Source organism: Camelus bactrianus, chromosome 15 (assembly GCF_048773025.1).
Source record: "Camelus bactrianus isolate YW-2024 breed Bactrian camel chromosome 15, ASM4877302v1, whole genome shotgun sequence".
Taxonomy (NCBI): Eukaryota; Metazoa; Chordata; class Mammalia; order Artiodactyla; family Camelidae; genus Camelus; species Camelus bactrianus.
This window is the reverse complement of record NC_133553.1, coordinates 60,519,243-60,539,056: the sequence shown is the minus strand read 5'-3', so window position 1 is coordinate 60,539,056 and position 19,814 is coordinate 60,519,243. Positions and strand designations below refer to the sequence as shown.

Here is a 19,814-nt window from a genome sequence, read left to right as displayed (position 1 = left end):
AAGGGGCTACTCGAAGCAAGTTGTATGCTCACCATCTATGCCCTCCTATGTGGGACGCAGGTGACCGTGGGGAAGCAGCTGGGGCCAGAGATATGTAAGCCTTATCTGGTAGTTTGCAAGGTGTTGACCAGCGAGCCCTAACTCAGGTTCACCAGCCAATTTTTCAAATTTCTGGTAGAACTGGGATGTTGATGGCAAAGTCAGAAACACTTTTCAGAATATTGAGTAACTCTACCTTTCTGACGATTCATTTAACCTGTTGCCTGAGAATTCTAGTGCAGGCAAATATTCTGGACACCATCATCTACTTTTCTTCTTTTGGAATCATCTCTGATTGCTTTTCAGAATCCAAAAGCTAACAGTGTGGCAGAATTTAGGGATGCTTTTGGTTTTAACTGGGTAGGTAATTCTCAGTAAGGAACAACGGACTTAGAAGTTTCAGGCCCAGTTCTGGCTGCTACAACTAAATTTGAACAAGAAATTTGGCCGCTGGCCTCAGTCTCCTCATCTGTCAAATGTGGTGGATGTAGAACTAGGTATCTCTTAAGGTTCATTTTAGAATTCCAGGCTGCTCTTCTGGTTTTTAGTTAATATCTAAGGCTCATAAGGTGTTCAACCCATAAATTATTTATTTGCCCTTCTGAGGTGCTAAACTAACACAGGGAAGAAAAAAATCTGGCTAAGTCTTGCATGCAATGTCTTTTGTCTTTATCAGAAATGAATAAATAGAAAAATAGGGAAGTATTTCCCAATTATTTTTTAATAGGATTCAGATACTGGCAAAGCATACAGTAGGTTAGCAAACATGCTTCACATAACTATAAACGTGTGTAATGCTCATAAAATCTACCAGCTAGGTGTCATTTCAGGTGAATGTTTTTCTTTGCATTTCCTGAATGCTCTACAGTGAACCTAACAATTTTGTCATGAAGAAAAAATACACATTACCAGAATTTGCTACCACCTTTCTGTCATTTCTTACCTTCCTAGAATCTTCATCTCCACCTTTATGTAAGCCAGTGAAAATTAATGTGTCTGTTGAACGAATGAAAGAAACTCGATCTCTTAAGGGTTTACCATTTGCCAGACGCTGAGCAGCAAAAGTAAAGGAAAGAAAAAACCTTCTCTTAGAATCTCAAGTCCAATGGCAAAAAGGTAACATGCAAGTCCTAACAAAATGCTGTCATTGTGTTACTGACAGCTGTGAAGATGGAGAACAGGATGGATGGGCCAGACTGTTTCCAAATTTCCCAGTCTTTGTCTGGGATTACAAGTCCTGTGAGGTCGTAAGGCCTCTGATACAGCCGTGGCTAATGTTGACTGATGTTGTTTGTAAGGAAAAGTCAGCTCTAGCTTTGGGGTGAGATTCCTTTCCTTTTAAACTGGTGGATTAGTTTAAGCTGGCTTCTTAGATCCAGGGTCAGCAACGTAGCTTTGCCCCCAGTCCCTTGGTCTTGGTCCACCAGCATTGCCCAGCTTCCTTCCCGCTCCTCCCTCTCTTCTGCTGGCATTACTAGGCAGTTTTCTCACTTAGCTGTTACCGATCCATTCTTCGTACCATTTTGGAGCTTCAGGGACTGAACTAGTTGAAGCCCTCTGTTTACTAGACAAAGAAATCGAGACACAAAGAAGATACGCAACCCTGCAGCCCACGGTCATATAACTAGTGGCGGAGCCAGGCCCAAGCTGCTGCCTCGCAACAGAATGAATTTGCAGAATTTCTGACTCCTATAACATGTGCTCTATACGTAAGTGAATGATTCAAGAGTATTGCTGGAAGTTCTCAGAAGAGATTTCCATTTCCACAGCTGAATATCTGTACAGCCGTCTGACAGAGGTGGCTGCCATTGTCTTGGATAAGTTTTCTGTGACCGACGTCAATCAAGGTGAATGGTAAATTCCTCTTCTGAAGACCATCCCTGGAATTATACAGCCTTTGAGCAGCTTTGGGTCTAATTCTGGCCTGAAGTTAGAGAAGTAAGAGTGGGCTGAACTGGGCTGATGGCAGAACTGCACTCAGTCTGTGCAGTGGTCCTGACGATACGAGTGCACTGAGAGGAATAAGCCATCCAACCTTAAGCAGATTTCAAGCAACAGACTGCACTGTTCAGCCTGACAGATGTTAATAACACTAAATAGTCACCCCTTAAGCACCCCATATACATATCTGTCTTTACAGAAGACAGATTTAGGTCTTGAGGCAGCCTCATCCCTTGAACCACTAGGATGTAGGTTTGGTTTCTCTCTGCAGCCCAGGTGTCTCTGAGGCCAGGCCCTGTTGTCCTGTTTGCTCTGCAGGCTGGAAGGGCAGAGTGATCTTCTGATGGATGCCTGGCCCAAAGCTCAGCCATAGACCCAGAACCCTGACCACTTTGATCTTTTTCTTGCTAACCTGCCCCATGGCCTCTTCCATAATTTCCCAGGGTGGTGTCCCCATATTTCTGATGTATTTCAGATTCCTTCTATTTCTGATATATTTCAGATTTCCTTCTTCCTCTTTTATCAGTCTTATTTGTGTAACATCCTGTGCTGGAAAAATTTAGACTCTCTAGACTAAATCGACCTAGTCATTCATCACCCACCCACCTCCCCCCACACACATACGCCGTTTTCCTCCACACAGGCCAGGAACAAAATTTGTGGATTCATTGATATAACCATACAGAGCACCCCACACCAAATGGGCACCGGGTGAACGTGAGTTTCTATTGCCTTTCCCTAAAGAAACCTGGCTGAATCTATAAGCCCAGCTCTGAAAGGTCCTCACATCATAGGGTCTCTTATTAAAAAAAAAATCTGCTTAGCATAATAACTTGTATGCATTTAATCATCGCAGGTCTTCTGGCTCTGGCCAAGCGGAACATCCCCAGGTTAACCAGGAGCTTTGGAGAGAGCCTTATTTTACCCCTGTGCTAGACAGTTACACTTTAAGGAACACAGCTGAAAACTGACTTGGGTTCAAGTGAGATGTGTCACCCAGCATGCCGTCTCTGAAATCCTCCTCTCAGTAGGTAGCAACAGAAATCATCTGCCTCCCTCTTCCTGGACCAGCCCAGCCCCACTTTGGTACTTAACACAGGTGGTTTTCTATTGAATTGACTTTGCAAAGATGTTGATATTTGCCAGGAAGGCAAGTGACCACCAGAAAGACTGTGTGTCTGAGTACACCCCAGATTTCATCTCTGTGCGAACAGCTGGCTAAGGCTTTCTTTTTTTTTAAATAAGAGAACTAACTGAAAGGCAGTTAGAATGGTTTCTTTTGTTCAAATTTCCTCTCCCAGAGACCAGTCCCTGGAGTCCCTTCACCTGCATTATCCATTAGTACTGAGGGTTTATCTTCCCCAAATAAACAAGCTTTCCTGCCAAAGAAAATAGGCAGCACTATTGGATGCAGGGATGCGTCCTGGGACCTGCATTTGAGGCGTGTTCTTCATTTTTCTGGCTTGGCCTTCAGTCTCCTGCCTGAGCTCTGGGCTGGCAGGGGCAGTGTGACAGCAGCCCTCATTCCTGAAGGGCCCTCGTGCTGTATGAATCCTGCCCATGGCTGTCCAGCCCTGTTGAAAGCATCCTTCATTTCTGTTCGCTCAGTTTCCTGAATGCCTCTTCCAGATCATCTTTCACCTCTGGCTTGAGGCTCTGGGGACACATGTGGTTTCGACATAATGCACAGATGTGGCTTGGGGGAGGGGAATTACAGCTGTGGACTCACATCAGCTGGGGTCACTGGACTCTGAAATAGGGGAGGTCAGGAAGGAGGGGAGGCGGACCTCGGGCTCCGCCGGTTTCCCCACCAGCCATGAGACGGAGCACTGTGGTGTGTGTCTTTGTGAGAAAGGCATGAGCTACAGCTCACGTGGACCAAATCACCATAAATAATGCTCGTGTATCTGATTCTAAATTAAGATGTTAAGCAGAATAAGGGAACAACAACCAACACTTCCGTAGGGAAAAGATCTGGTTCTTTATCCACACAAATGTTGATCACCAGGGGTCAACAAACTTTTTCTGGATAGTAAATGTTTTCTGCTTTGGGGACCATGTGGTTTCTGTCACAACTGCTCAAGGCCACATTCGTAGCTGTAAAGCAGCCACAGACGATAGGTAAACAGACCCGTGTGGTAGCCAGCTATGTGTGCCCACCCCGACCGTCTATAAAAACTTGCCAACATCCTCACCGTTATTGTCTGTATAAATTAACGAGTGCTCAGTATGTGGCCAGGCCCTGTGCTAAGTACTTGTTGTGAATGATCACGTTTATCCCATTCAGAACAGTTCTATGAGGTTATTAATAGTATTGTGCCCATTTTACAGACAAAGAAGCAGAGGCTTAGAGAAGGTCCATAATGTAAGTAAGGGCCAGGCTGGATTTTGAACCAAGACAGCTTGACTCCAGGCTCAAGCTTTTTACCACTGCGCTGCACGGCCTACGGTACCTACATCATTGATACCCACATATGCTTATAGATTTTGACATTAACCAGTATTTAAACTTTAACCACGGCCCACCCCTCCCAGTACATACAGATAATTGCCTTAAAACTCTTATATAAATTAGTACATGGCAAAAATTTTTTTTTTCATTTTTCAATTTTATTAGGTAGAATTTACAGTTTGACAGCACATATACAGTATATTGCATGTAAATACATATACACAATATATTGCACGTATTTTTTAAATTTACATACATGTGCTGTTCATTGTTTCTAAGAACATTTAGAGCTTTAGCTTTTTACATAGTTATTAAAGGAATAAAGCCAACCACAAACTAAGAATTAATTCAAAAAGATACATATACCCCGCTATTAACAGCAGCATTATTTACAATTGTATATGACAAAAAAAATTTTTTTTACAGAATCCATTAGCAAGTTAGAGGAAATCAGAAGCCATGTTCTGCTGTGCTTCCCAGCTGGCTCTGCTTAATATACCCAAGGATCTGTGCTCAGAGGTGAGCGTACAAAGGCCTGGGGAGCTCAGAGGCCAAAGGCATGCATCCAGGCTGGTTCTCAGGATCCAAGAGCCTGTCCTCCGAGAACGGCGAAGGGGACCCGGGCCTCGGCAGCTCCTCGGGCTGGCCTCCCCCAAGGGCCTGCCGCCTCTGAACAGAGACCCCGACACCAGTGTGAGCTGTCACCTGCTGTGCTCAGGTGCAGGGTCACTCATGGTGGCCTGGGCCTCTGGAGTGTGGTCAGGGGAGATGCCGGTGGCTATCCGCATGCAAGTCAACCAAATGAAACAGAAGTGTCTGTTAAAGATGGCAGAAACCAAGTTTGGATGTTTTCTGTTATAGTAAGTGAAGTGTGTTCTGAAGAAACCTTGAAAGAGGAAAAGGTCAGAAAAAAAAAAGTGCCCCATATCCCATTCCTTACCGCAGTGTGTCCCAGGGTGCCTTCTTCAGCTCGAAGGGATGCAGGTGGTTGAGGGAGGAGTTCCTGTGCTCAAATCAATTTGTGAAATGCAAGACTAAACAAACTTAAACAGTATTCTTGAGGATGTAGTATGTTGTTTTCCCAAAATGTTTATTTGGGATTCTTGTTTTATTTTTGGAGCCTCTTATAAAATTGTTTGCAAGGAACCCTCTTTGAGAAACCCTAACCCAGAGGCATTTCCTAATGTTTACATTTTGGTAAATTTCCTAATGGTCTAAGAATTTTTCTTAAGTGGGTGAGGGTGGCAGCAGCAAAACTATGGTGGTTAATTAAATCTATGAACTTTTTTTTTTGATAATGAGGGTGATGTATTTCCTTGTGTTTGTGTGTTTAACTTTATTTTGAAACATTTCATACTTATAGAAAAGTTTCAAGCATAGTATGAAGGACTGCTCTGTACCCAGTTCCCCACTTGTTAACATTTTATTGTATTTGCCTTATTCTCATTCCTTCTGTGTGTGTGTATCATTGCTGTTACTCTTGTATTTTCAGTTTGTGAAATCTGAGCTATAAAAGTCTTTAATGGGCTCTGGATTTATTTCTTCAGTACTCACAGAAACTCAGATTAGGCTAGAAGTTTAATTCCCCCATTTCTACCTGTTGTGTTAAGGTAAATTATACTTTGCAAGTGTATGAAAGGCTGTTTTTAAATTTTGAGGGGACATTTTGATAAGCCTGTAGCTTGCAGTCTGATCAGGGAAAGAAGCTGTCAAAACCAAGGGAGGCTTCAGTTTCAGCTCACGGGCAGTGGTGTGCAGACCATCACAACTGTTTGCAGCTCTCTTGGGCTGAGTCCTTTGAGGACTGGGTTGGCTGTTGGCTGAGGTGGGAGCCAACTTCCTCCTTTCCTTTGGTTTCAGCCCTAAAGAGAGCAGTCCCAGAGGCCGTGGGCTTTTGTAGGACCTCTGTATTTCCAGTGTCCTGTGGTGACTTGTCACACTTTGAGAAAATACAAACACAGATGATTTTTTCAACAACATCTAGCTTCAGCAGTGATTCCATTTAACCTACGTTGGAGCTCCCATCACTGGATATTTTCCTGGCCGTGAAATCAAAGCTCTCTCCTTCCTTCAGATGGTTTAAATAACCCAATTTGAGCAGAAAGTGAGTCGCACAAACGCTGTACCACCTTCCAGAGAGGTCTGCGGTGTGAGAGGACTGTGGATGTGACTTACATAATCTCTCATGGAGCCTCTCCCAGACCATATAAGGAAGCTGGAGAGAGTCACCTCTCCCTCGTAATGTCAACACTGAGCTCACGAATGAAGCCGGGGCTTATGTCCTCAAAGAAATCTCCTACTCTTGGGAGGAAAGGGCACCAGGCCTTCAGGGGGTTCGGCGGGTGGAGGCAGCCCTCACGGCGGCCTCAGGACACACGCATCACACCTGCTACGGGGCCACTTGGTGGCCCTGTGTGAATGACGCCCCCATTCACACGGATGGTAGGTTCATCCCTAACTAGAAAGGTGCTTTGTTGTGAGTTCAGTAAGACCATAGGGACTGAAAAAAGATTGAGTTTTGAAAAACATTTTGTTATGAAAATGATCCAAAATACTCAAAAGAAGAGAAAATAACGGAGCTGGTTCCCAGATACCACACAGATGGAACAATTATCAAGATTTTGTCACGTTTCTTTACCTTCTCCCTTTTTTGGGCTAACGTCTTTCATAACAAATGCCAGATATTACAGCAGTTCATCCCTAACATACTTTTTCTTAAAAGTAGACATTTTAGAAACACAATGCCACTTTCCCACCTAACAGAAGAAATCCAAGGACACTTTTTTTTTTTAACGTTTTATTTTGTTGAAGTATAGTTGATTTACAGAAGGGACAAAAATTTGATGTGTGTTTTTGTTTGTTTTTACAAAGCTCCTGCAACTTAGATAACCTTACAGCATAAGAATCAACATACCTGTGCTAATGTCACTGATGGCTTGAAAGAAGTTGGGGGCAGGGGGGGGGTCCGTGCTTTCAGCTCTGAACAGAATTATTTGGGGACAGGGGCGGGTAAACAATTTGCACTTGTGGTTCCACAGGCTGTAATCTCGGGGGGAGAGCTGTGCTGTTTGCTCCCTGGGCATTTCACGGCATCATCAATGATTGATCATCGTAACTTACAGGAATCTTTTTCAAACAATATTTTAATTGGAAAAAGCATCTGTCAGCTGTCAGGCTTCCAGCTTCCACTTTTGAGAAGCAGGATGTTGAATGTGAGTAATGACACAACAGGCCTATAAAATGCGGACTAACCCTCGGATGACTCATCCAGTGCGATGCAGTATATTTGTCAAGGAGACTGAATCATATATGGGGGAAACCACTTCTCAAGCAGCCAGCTGGTTCTCAGGTCCGCAGGAGCCGATCCATTTTTATCGGAAGCTCTACAGTAGCAATAATGCTAATACCCAGCAGTTGGGCCCCACAATGTAGAGGAAATGGCATCGCCCGCCAGGTATGTGCTTACTGTTTACTTGAACTTTATTTTCTTGTGGTTCTTCTCTTCTGCCTAGCCTTTCCGGTGTTTGCTTTTAACATTTTTTAAGGGAGGGGAAAACATTATTCTGACTGTAAAGAACTGAAGTGTGTGTGTTTGTGTGTGTGTTGGGGGGGTGTGCTCGCACCCACGTGCAAGGGCAGATATGTAACTACTGGTCTTTTGATGGACACAGAGCTCTTGTCCACTCATCCCCCCTTTCTGAAAACAAATTTCTCCTTAGGATATTCAGAGAGAGATGGTGTGAACCCATCCCTTTTCACTAAGCCCGGAGTTTAAAAGATGCTGCCTAGGAAACAGCTTGCAGAGGTGGTATACCTTTTGAGAGGGAGTGGGGTAGCTGAAATCTTTAAAAACAAAAAAACAAAAAAACAAAAAAACAAAAATAAATAAGCAGAAATGAACCAAGGAGGTGGTCTGATGATAACTGTTGGACTTATTATGTTGGATTCCCCCCCCCAGTATTGTGCTTTTTCCCACCCCCTCAAGATGGAAGACTTAATGCCAGAAAGCTCTGTTCCCCTACTAAGTGAATATTCTTTTGCAAATCATGATGTGCTCCTACTGAATCCATCCATTAACTTTTTCTAGGTGGGAGAAAGGGTGGTGGAGCTTTGGTAACAGCATTTAATTATAGCTTTCACATGATCTGAAGGATTGTTCTGCATAATTGGGAGGCTGTGTTGCCCGTCTGACCCTTTCTGCAATCACTAAATTTAAACAATGCCTGACTAGTTAAGGCACATATCTTGTTTATTTGAGTGTATTCAACATTCCTCTGTGTGTTGACAGTCCATTCAGTGTCTCCTCATATTTTTTTAAAAATACTTTCTGTGTCCTGCTTGTTAGGGACAGATGCTATAGTTAGTTTATAGCAGCACTATTTATGCTTTTCTGGTCTGTCTGTCCAGCATGGCTGGGTCAGGACCTGTATCATAACTGCCCGCAAATTTGCCTAAGATCGAGCATTGGTGAAGCAGCCCTGCCTGGGGTGGTAAATTCTGTTATCACTCGGAGAGCATTAAACAGATCTGAGGTTACCAAGCTGGAGAAGTAGGCGGTCTTTTTTCCTCTTCCCCTTTCTTGTAAAAAAACCATCAAAATGACTTGTCTTCCTTGAGGTATGTGTATTTGAAACTATCAGTAAATATATTCAGTTTACTTATTTAAACACGTTCAGAAATTCGGATGATCTGGTGAGCCAGCATGAAGTGAGTTTGTTTGGTTTGTTTCTGTTTGTTTTGTAGATTAAGGGGTACGCTTTTTTTAGAATGGCCAATTTGTTTTTGGAGTCAGGACCATCTCCAAATTTCATTAATTTTGCATTCTATAAATGAAAGCCACCTGTTATGCTGTAACATGCTAATTATGGTCGGGGACAATAATGAGGAAGAACAGTATTTGAAATATGTGGGGGTTTTGCTAAGAATTTTCCTGCCCACATCTGTACTGCTTATTTTTATATGTGTGTGTACACATGCATATATAGTGAATATTTAATAATAACATTTGGTGATATTAAAAAATGCTTCAGATTCAAAGTGAGAGTTCTTTTCGTGCCTTCTCATTAACATTTTTTTTAAGTTATGGAAGAAAAGCTCCTTTCAAATGTTAGCTTGAACTCAAGCCTGAATTTTGCCATTTTCCAGTCAACGGGGGTTCTCTCTTGAAGCTTTGGCAGATGCCACAGGGCTCACTTTGTCCAAAGTCATTAGGAAAAGAATGGCCTAGTAATGTGAATTAAAGGGAGAGTAGCTAATTGACTCTGGTTTCGCCAAAATCTTAGGTTTTGGTATCTTTTATTTTTGCTTTGAGGCCTACAGAAAATACTATAGGCAGGCATGTAAAAAACATTTCTTCTAAAGTTCTTGATTGATTGGCGTTTTCTGTGTCTGTGGAAGTGTCTTGCTGTCCTGTGATTGCTGGAGCTGAGACTAACTCAGGTCCTGTCCACACTATCTCAGGGCAGCGTAGACGGCTTTGGCTTTGGTTACATTTCACCCCCAGGGCATATTGATTCTTCGAGATTGGGGGGGGTGACAGTCACCCCGAGGGATGTGGCTGCAGCTCGTGGTGGCCCCTTCACCGTTAAACCCCATGAGCCATCAGTCCAGAGTGACCATGTAGTTTTCAGATTCCTCCTTTCCCCTTTGAGGGAAAGGGAATACGGTTGGTGCCGAGGGTCTCCCATCATTCAACTTGGAAGCAATCGATAGATACTGAGAGACACGCTGCCCTGTTCAGAGCTCTGTGCTGAGTGGTGTTAAATTTAAAACTGCTGTGTTCCGGGCCCAGCCCCGACCTTTCTTTCCTTCCCTCTTCAGTGGGGATCCATCCACCGTTACTGGTGATAGCTTCCTCCCAGTTTTCTTTCATTCCTGGATTAACTGGAGTTTGTAATCCAGAGCTGCTAATTGTTGTTCTGTCTAGAAGCAGCTGTTGGCTATTCCCTTCTGGTTCCTCAGAATCCGACTTTTCTTGGATGGAAATCAAGAAAGAACTGCCCGATGCAGAAATTCATTTGATAGTTTTGGTGGCCATCTTTTCTCAGCCAAGTAGACCAACAGCCTCCAACAAAGGGTCTTTTTTACCCCCTTCTTCCTTGAGGGGGAGTGGCAGTCAGGGAGGGTGTTTGAATCCTCAGAGCTTAGAGCATCCAGGATATTTTAGCGGAACAGATGAGCAGACAGCAAGGACAGTCTTTCCCAGTCTTTGATTTTTGAAGACCCCTCCCCTCTCTAGCAACTATTAAAATTATATTCTAATTACTCGAAGCTATGATGAATTCAGTAAACATTTAAAATTACTATCAACATTAAAAAAAAAAAAAACTTACTTCTCCAGAAATAGACTCATGGACATAAAAAACAAAACTGTGGTTACCAGGAGGGAAAGCCGGGGAGCAGGGGGGATAGGTTAGGAGTTTGTAACAGATATACGTTACTATACATAAAACAGATAATCAACAAGGACCTACTGTATAGCCCAGGAACTATATTCAATTCCTTGTAATGAGCCACAATGGAAAAGAAACTGAAAATATACGTATGATGTGTGTGCATGCATAACTGAATCACTTTGCTGTACACTTGAAACTAACATTGTAAACTGACTATACTTCAATAAAAAGTAAAAACACTTACTTGTACAACGTTGTTAATCAGCTATACTTCAATAAAAAGATAAAATAAACTTACTTACTTGTATTTAGAGAGACCTGCTCAGTGAGTCCGCAGTCTGTTGCTGCTGTACTTGGTGGATAATTTATGGATGCACGGGGAGAGCTGTAGCCCCGGGGAAGAGCTAGACCTGTTCATTTTTGTCCTTTGCCCACTGTTCTGCTGTGACACTGTTCTCCCCACATCCGGAGTTTATGGCCACTCTGCCTACAGAGTGGGTGGGATTAATAGCACGTGTAGATACATCTTGTATCGTTATCTGGAAATACCGACTTTCCCGTGTGGCTCAGAAAAGCTAGAGATAAGAACAGAGCAGCCTTAGGACATCAACCCCACTCTTAAGGACAGGCGAACGGGGTGAATGACCATTTTCTTATCAAACCAGCCTGGGCTCTTATTAGCCCTAAGCATTTTTCCAGGTATAAGTTTGCTGGCAGCCTATGTGCAACTAGGCCCAGACTGTCTTAGGCTGGACGAGCTGGACGAGGGACAGTTATGGAAGCCATGCCCATTCCCAGCTGGATTCTTAATCAGCAGCACTTCTTCACGACAAATGATCACCAAACAGAAAGGAAATGCCTCAGAGCCGGGATGGGATCTCAGCCCTCTTCGAAGGCTTTTGGCTGGCATGACGGTCTGCCTTCCTGACTGCACACTCTGAGCCCAGCTCAGGGCGTCTGCTGCCTTATCTTCATAGAGCTCTGTGCAAGGAACCACAGCAAGATACTATCTCTTTCCAGATTTCAACCCAAGAGATGACTTTTCATTTTCACTGTTAATTCATAGAGTTGTAAAGGTTTTCAGATTGGAGATGTCCAAGTTGGGTTTGGCTTTTTTTGTGGTTTTCTTTTAAACACTTATTCCTTGTCCCCAGCCCCTGGAAGAGAGGGGTTGCCTGCCATTGCTCCGGCCCCGTGGGGCCTGCTGTTTGACTGGGCCTCTTGAATTCCATCAAACGAAGCAGACAGCATGTGTCACAGAGGCTGCTTGGGAAGGGTGAAGAGCAAAATTAGTGTCTGTGGGCGGGCATGTGTTCTCATCGCATCGCCAGGGAACTGCAATGTGCAAAATCTGGCAGGAGCTCATTCCAAAGAAAAATAAAGCAGCCCCTTTTCTCTGCTTTGAAAAATATTAAAAAATCTCGCTAGCCCCCGTGTTGAAGAAATGCAACTGTTAGAAAATTGTGTGTGTGTGTATTTTTAATAGTCTTAAAAACTGAGGTTGGAACAGAAGAGAGAAAAGGCGATTTTTTAAATCATAAAAAATATTTTTAGGGATTCTGCCGCTTATATTGTAAACGTGGCAAGCGTTCTAGTAGAATTGGCTAAGGGTTAGGGGAATTTGTTAAAAGCTAACAATTAGGGGTGAGTCTGTTATGCTTAATTTTCTTCTGTTCTTTCATATGATCTTGTAAGAGAAGCTATTTTTGTCTCAGTAAAGCCAATTACAAAGGAAATGTTTGTGTTTTTCATATATTTGCCTTCTATCCCAAGAACAGAGCTAAGGCAACATTTACATTCATATTGGAGACACAAGACCTCCCTTTTATAGTTACCTTGAGGAGATCTTGCAGGTTTTTCATTGTTCCTCAAAGTATAGAAGAATATTTCTTAGATTAAGGCGTGGTTATAATGTATGTAGTTTGCACAGCAGACATATGCTATTTTTATAATTAGGGGAGAGTTTCATGGGCTTTTTAAAATAGTGGCAACGTTTACTTCTTAAAGATAACAGAAATGTTCTTTTAGCCAAAGCCTCAGATTTGTGAATTTAGAGTCTTTGTTGAATATACCTATTTCAAGCAGCCCCTTTTTATTTCTCAGATTAATTGACTCGGGCGGGGGAGGCAAAAACACACAACATAAAATTTACTGTCTTAACCATTTTTCAGTGTACAGTGTATTGGTGTTAACTATACATCCATTATTGTACAACAGATCTCTAGAACCTTCTTATCTTGGGAAACTGAAATTCTATACTCATTAAACAACTATATCCCCTGACCCCAGCTCTTCACAGCCACCATTCTACTTTCTGTTTCTATGAGTTTGACTACTTTAGATATAATTTAAAAGTGGAATCACGAAGCATTTGTCTTTTTGTAAGTGGCTTATTTCACTTAGCATAATGTCCTCAAAGTTCATCCATGTTGTCGCATATGACAGGGTTTCTTTCATTTTTAAAGCTGAAAAATAATCCGTTGAATGTATTTTCTTTATCCATCGTCCCCTGATGGACCTTTAGGCAGTTTCCACCCCTTTGCTATTCTGATAATGCTTCAGTGAACGTGTGAAGTGAACTGTCTTTTGAAATAGTAGTTGACTTTCGATAAATGTTAGGGTTAATTCATTCATGCAAACACACCAGAAAAAGTGCCACCATGTCACATCCCCCGTGTCTAGCCTTCCCAGTTTACACAAGAGCTCGGTAAAGTTACTATGGGAAATTGCTGGGTACGTAGTGATTTTCAGTCCAGGATGGTGTATTTATGGTTCCTTCAGGGATCATGACTTTCCTAGAGGTGAGCTTAGTCCTGGGGAGTGGCTGAAACACACTGATGAATGATCTGGGCTGTGGGTAGTTCCTCTTGATCAGACATTAGGACGGGAGCCCTTTTATCCTTTCTTCTGATACCAGATGGCAGCCTGCAGTGACTGCATGGCTTCATGGTAGTGTAATTGTATCTGGCCACCCAGACTGCCACCTTGCTGGTAAAGCTCTCTGGTGGGAGAAGCTGGCCCTGGCTGCTTGGTTGACCTGCCTCAGGCAGTGATCTTTAGCCACCGCTGATGCGTGACCAGAACCTTGGTTGGGCTCCTTGGCACGAGCCGGTTGGTGATAGCCAGGAAAGCCCAAATTCGGCAGCTTAGTCTCCGAGGGTCTCAATTGTTTGTGACGATCATGAGTCTTGAAATCAAATGGTTAGTAGTCTCCCTAATTAGCTCTAGTGTTCCTTGGAAGTTCAAACTAGAATACTCTTGGGGGTCAGGGGGAGGGTAATAGCTCAGGGGTAGAGCATGTGCTTAGCATGCATGAGGCCCTGGGTTCAACCCCAGTACCTCCACTTAAAAAACGAACAAACAAAAACTAGACTACTCTCCTACAAATGAAACAGCACTTTAAGAAGATGGTGTTAAACCATGAGCCAGCTCTACATTCTCCCTCCCGCCCAGTTCCTTTATGGCAGGAAATAAACTTAATGGAAGCACGTGTACCCCACGGATGGCTCAGTCTTGTGATAGCGCGGCAGGAAATTGCCGTGTAGGTCAAATCCTGTCCCTCCTTGGAGTCAAGAACTCATCAAGAATCCTGCAATCCTTGCCTTGTCCCTGCCCTTGCTAATTGCTCACCAGCTGTCACTGCCGCCATAAAAGAAAAGAACAACTTCCCCAATAACACTTGTTTGGAATTCCTAAAGCATCAGTACTGATAACCATAGTCACATTGCATTTAAACCAGTCCTCGTGAGCGTGGGTAACATAAGTGCTTTCCTTTTGGTTCGTCCTAAAGTGTGATTGTCACACTGGCTCTCTTTTGAGCTATTCAAGATCCAGTAGTGCCAAATTCCAGGAACCCAAAAGGAAACCTAAATCAGGAGGTTAAGAGTTTCTCCTTGATTGATTGCCCTTTTTCTCCCCCATCCCACACCCAGGTAGAAAACTCCTGGCAAAACCCAGCCAGAGCCCATAGAACTGACTGTTCCCAGCAGAGAAGGGAGAGAGGCGTCTGTTTCGGAGACTGTCAGCAGGCAGTACGAACCACTTGGGAACAGATCTGCGATTCACGTATTTTAGGAATTGATTAGGCTTTCGTGGACTGGAATGAGGTTCCAGCTGCTCACCATTTTATGTTGTTCCTGTGCAGAAAAGAACTAGTTTCAAACAACTGATTTACAAGAAAACTGTTAGACCAGAGCTCATTGGTGACATCGAAGACCCAAGGTGTAACCTGACATACCCAGAGCTGCTTTAGCAAAGGTCTACAAGTAAACATCTCTCCCCGTTTTTAAGTTAAGCAATTGTTTCATTACCTTTCCCTCACGTTTATCCTCTTGCTCTCTGAATGTAGTCAAGATCGACACGGGAATGGCTGTCTTGAGTCAAATGATAAAGCAGATTTGGGAGAAAAGAGGCAGATTCCTCTTCTCTCTTCCTGTATTTGCACCCCAAGTACGTCTTGGTGATTTTCTTTCATGTGGCTAAGGAGGATCTCCCATTTGTGGGTGCGTAAACCCAGCTAGATGGCTGGGTTGTCCCTGTTTTGTTCAAAGGATCTTATTCAACTTGTTAAAACTCAATTTTCATCATTTTCTTGCTTTTTCAAAGTCCTCTGATAGGCCAGCTCTGTTCCCGGGAGCTTTATAATTGCATAATACCACTTGCATTGAGGGAACATATCTGTTAGTCTGTCGTGGTTTCAGGTCTTTGTGGTTTGAGTTTGTTTTTGGTTTTTTTTTCTGATTCGGAAGATATTTTCAGTTGCATTTTGCTGCTGAAAGTTTTCTGATCTGCTCTGTAGAATATTTGCTAAGCTCTCTGGCATGGCTTGAAGGCCACGTGTTTTTTTTTCCACACAAAGTTACAAAGAGGCCAAAGTTGAAAAGGGACCTCAGAGGTCACTGGGCCCCTCCCCCTTATTTTAGATGTGAAGACACTGTGGCTCACTGGTAGAGCTGGGGGTGTCTCACCCAGGAGTGAGGAGATGGGCTGCAGAAGTCAAGTCTGCTGACTTAGGGCACCGGTTACACCACCTGATCCAAAAATGAGGACTGCCTCTGCTGGTGTGAAACTTGGCCACCCCCAGCTCTGCCATTTTTGTGTGTGGCTGTGTTATTAGTGATACCTCGTCATCTCTCTTTATGATTTCTTTGTCAACCGGTTTCCCATCCAGTACATTTTGAGGCCAATGAGAATTAACCTCTCGTATCCTCTAGATGACCTACCTGAGATGGGAGATCTTTGCCACAACTCTGGGCCATTTCAAAACAAAGTGGAGGGGACCTGAGGGGGTTGTTTAGACACTGGATTTTAGTCCCTTATCTGTCCCTAATGCCAATGACCTTGAACAAGTCCCTTCTCCAGTCGATTTTAATTTTTCCATCTAAGCAAGGGGTCTGCAGTAGATGGTTTCTATGATTCTTTCTAGCTTAAAAAATGAGTAACTGATTTGTTTGGTGGCTCTTCACCAGTCATAATTGAAAACCTAAGCTCTCTCTGCTGGCCCTCCTCTTTTCCAGTCTCTACCTGGGAAAGGAATAGCCCAGAATTCTTCAGGGATAACGAATGTTTCATGTGTGCATTATTTATTAAGCTTTTCATCACTGATGAAGGAGGTGGCAGAATCCTAGAATGAAGGAACTAAGTGAACTGGTATTCTTGACACTTGAAAGGACATCCACGTCCAGTGGATCTTAAAATCCACTCAGCCTGTTGCTAACAGGACATGCTGACTTGCTTTCCTCCCTGTGGGCTAAGTTATCACCTCCTTTTGTGTGAGAGCAGGTCTTATTAAGGACTGGCTTATAAAAGATTTTGTAGGTTTAGAATTTAGTATTGCTGTCCATTTAGGTTACAGCCCTGCACATTTTCTTTTTCCTTATGAGTCTTCAAGTGTTGAGAAAAGTTGAAAGAAGGATACCGTTGAGACCCACCCGCTCCAGTCTGCACCTAGCATTTAACTCTTCCCGCTTTATCACACCATCTATCCATCCATCAATCCCTCGCTCCGTCCGAAGATGCCATGATTTTTTTTTTTTAATGCATTTCCGAGTTTGTTGGAGATACAGCATGCTTCCCCTGGAATGGGTCATCATGTGATCATAAAGCACTCTCTTCCTTTTCGTTTTCTCCGATTCAGTGAGAAAGCAAAGATTTCTGAGAAAGTCAGGTGTAGAAGTTCAAGGGCTGCAATTTAAAGACCTGAATTGGAGATTATTAACTTTAAATCAGCTCTCTTTGCCATTTGAGTTTCGAAGTACCAATTTCTCTGTTACGTGTATACTTTAATGTGGTGAAAGTTAATTTTGTTCAGTAATCCACCACTTCCATTAGCGGGCCTTTGGGGGTTTAAATGTGGATCGTAAATTCCATTTTTGGAAGGGTGTGTAAAACAGAGAGCAAGTCAAAAGGAAATTATTGCTTTTGGAGTAAAAAGTAGGAGAAGAAAGGGTTCTTCAGCGGTGGGTTATTTTGTTTGTTTCAAGCTGGTAATCCTTTGATCTTGATTAATTATGAACTCCACTGAACTCTGGGCTCAGCAGAGCAGTAGACAATAAAAGCAAAATCATAAACCTAGATTCAGACTTTGGTCTCTCACCTGCCGGGACTCTCTCGTCCCCACTTGGCACTGTGTGATCACCATGAAACTCACCCTTTAGGATAGAACCACTTCAGTCTATAAAAAGTAGATTCATTCTTTGTTGGTCTGAATAAAATAAATTTCATTTTTTAAAGTGGTTTACTCGTATCAAACTAGTCCGTGTTTTGGTGATTTTTGAGAATAACTCAGAAATCTCCATAGATGCCTTGAATGTGAATGAACTGAGAAAATCATGCTATAATTTCCTAAAACGTTTTAGGTGATCTTAAAATATCCATGTTAACCATGTTAGAGAATCTATGTATACAGCTATACTAGAATTAACATTAAAATAAAACACACATATCCATGTATATGTTTATCCTACTATTTCAGTAACAGCAGATACGATCCCCAGCTGTACAGGTAAAAGGAAGGAGTGGAGGTGGGTTGGGGCCATCTGAGTCTGGCAGCTTTGCTTGGTGTAGGAGATTTGCCTTGGAAAGAAGAGTCTAAATCAGAATTATCCCCCTTTTGCTAATATAATCCTCACCTACAACAGTGCAGAGAATCATTAATGCTGGATTTTTTAAAAGACATCTCCCCCCTCCCCCAAGTTTTTAACTCTGTTGAATTCAATGAAATTGCAAATTTAAAAATAATTAATTGTATTATATTTACTTCCAAATCTAAGGATTTTTGTTGGTGGGGGAGAGTAGTATGAGTTAATTTCCTGGAGCCAATGGTTTAAAACTCAAAATTAATTTAAAATGCATCCCAGAGCCTGCATTAAGGTAATTACCCACTGTTTAGATCCTTGACAGATAAGAATACAGAGGTCCCAAGTGGTCAACCAGGAAACCCACCTAGGATTTAAGGGGCCCACACATGCCCAGGAATCTCCAGTTCCCTGGATCCCCCCAGGATGGGGAAATTAGGATTTCTGCTATGAGTAGAAATTAGAGCAAATTTCAAGTTTCAAGAAAAAATGATGACTCTCCTCACTGATTGTGCATTTCCCACAATCAACTAGCACACCTGCCCTGCCCCATCTCGCTGCCTTTCTAGCTGGGTGCATTACTCACCTCAAGAGGTACTTGCTCAGGAAAGTTACATTGACACAGGGAGAGTTGCCAAAGAGCCATTTAAAAAAATACGTCTGTCTTAGACACAACTTGTAAAATTGCCTTTCGGGTGCTAAGATTTACTTCATCAAACGCTTCGTTGTTCAGGTTTCATACTGCCCCGTGTTACGGTTTTAGGTTGTACGTTAGCACAACAGCCCCAACGCCTTTGTCTTTACTGTGCCCCAGCTGCAGGTGACCCTTCCTTGTGGAGATTATACATTTAGTATTCTTGCAGCTTCTGGATTTCAGTTCTGAATTTAAATGTAGGTAGAAAGGGTATTTTTGTTTAAGAAAAAAATTAACTCCATCCTTAAGATGTTGGCCATATTAAGTAAGAAAAATTCAAAGGTTTTGGTAAAAAGACTTTACAGAAGAAGAGAAAATTGAGAGCAGCACATCTAGCCGAATCACTCTTCTCCTGTGGAGGATTTATGCCTGTTCAGACTACAGGTGATAAAAGCGTGGAGGTTAAATTTAAGGTTGTGTTTTAAAGACAGTACAGTGGAGTGATTCTACTGGAACTCTGTAAACCTTGCTGAGAAGGAAACCCCCAAAGTGTTTTAAAGCAAACTTCCGTTGTGCCTGGGCACTGTGGTAGGGGGACCAGAAGCTCTGACTTGCCCCGGCCGGCTGTAGATTTTTCTAGCTCACCAGAACTGTCGGGTAGTGCTCCCTGGCCAGTGTTCCCAGGCTGCAGGGATGCCAGGGGACCCCTGATTACCTTTAGTCTTTCCTCGCAGGCCTCTGAAGCCTCTGTAAAGCTCACAGCTTTGACTTCTAGCCCTGATCTTTGTTCCTTTGTGTCTTTGCTCCATTTCCTTTTCTTGGCCATCACGAGTCACAGGGCACATGACCAGCAGGTACCCTCCACTTGGGACAGCAGGCAGGTGTCCGTCCATTCCCATGGACATCTGCCGGGTGTGGGTTTCAGCCCCACGTGCCAGAGAGGGTGCAGGAGTGTTCTGTGCTCATGCTGCTCTGGCTCTTGGCAGCCTGAAAGTGTAAGGTAGCACTTGGGAGATGGGAAAAGGTGTCTCCTTACAGCACATTGTAATTTAAAGGAAAATCTTATAGATGCCCATAGCATCCTACATCAGCACTGTATGTTGAACAAGGTATGGACATTTATTTTGAATCACAGAAGCACTAGCTTATAAAAGCCAGGAGTTCACAGTAGTTACTCTAAAGGGAGTGTTTTGTATTAAAATCTCAGTAGGGAAACAAAAGGACTAGAGACCCGTGTCTAATAAACTTCCAACTTGCTAGGATCAGTTCTAAAGAAT

General features: G+C 43.0%; 1 protein-coding gene across 4 annotated transcripts in view; it reads left to right on the top strand.

Moving 5' to 3' along the window:
* The window catches only part of SPRED2 (sprouty related EVH1 domain containing 2), a 112,790-nt gene that overhangs the window by 54,324 nt on the left and 38,652 nt on the right, over nt 1-19,814 (top strand). Inside the window, exon 1 of one of the 4 annotated variants that reach the window (XM_074341242.1) lies at nt 7,707-7,886. The exons of the other annotated variants lie outside the window; for them this stretch is intronic. Within the exon in view, the coding sequence (XP_074197343.1) occupies nt 7,870-7,886 (17 nt within the window). The 5' untranslated portion in view covers nt 7,707-7,869. Of the gene's footprint in view, nt 1-7,706; nt 7,887-19,814 lie in introns of those variants that run through there. 4 annotated transcript variants of the gene reach the window in all.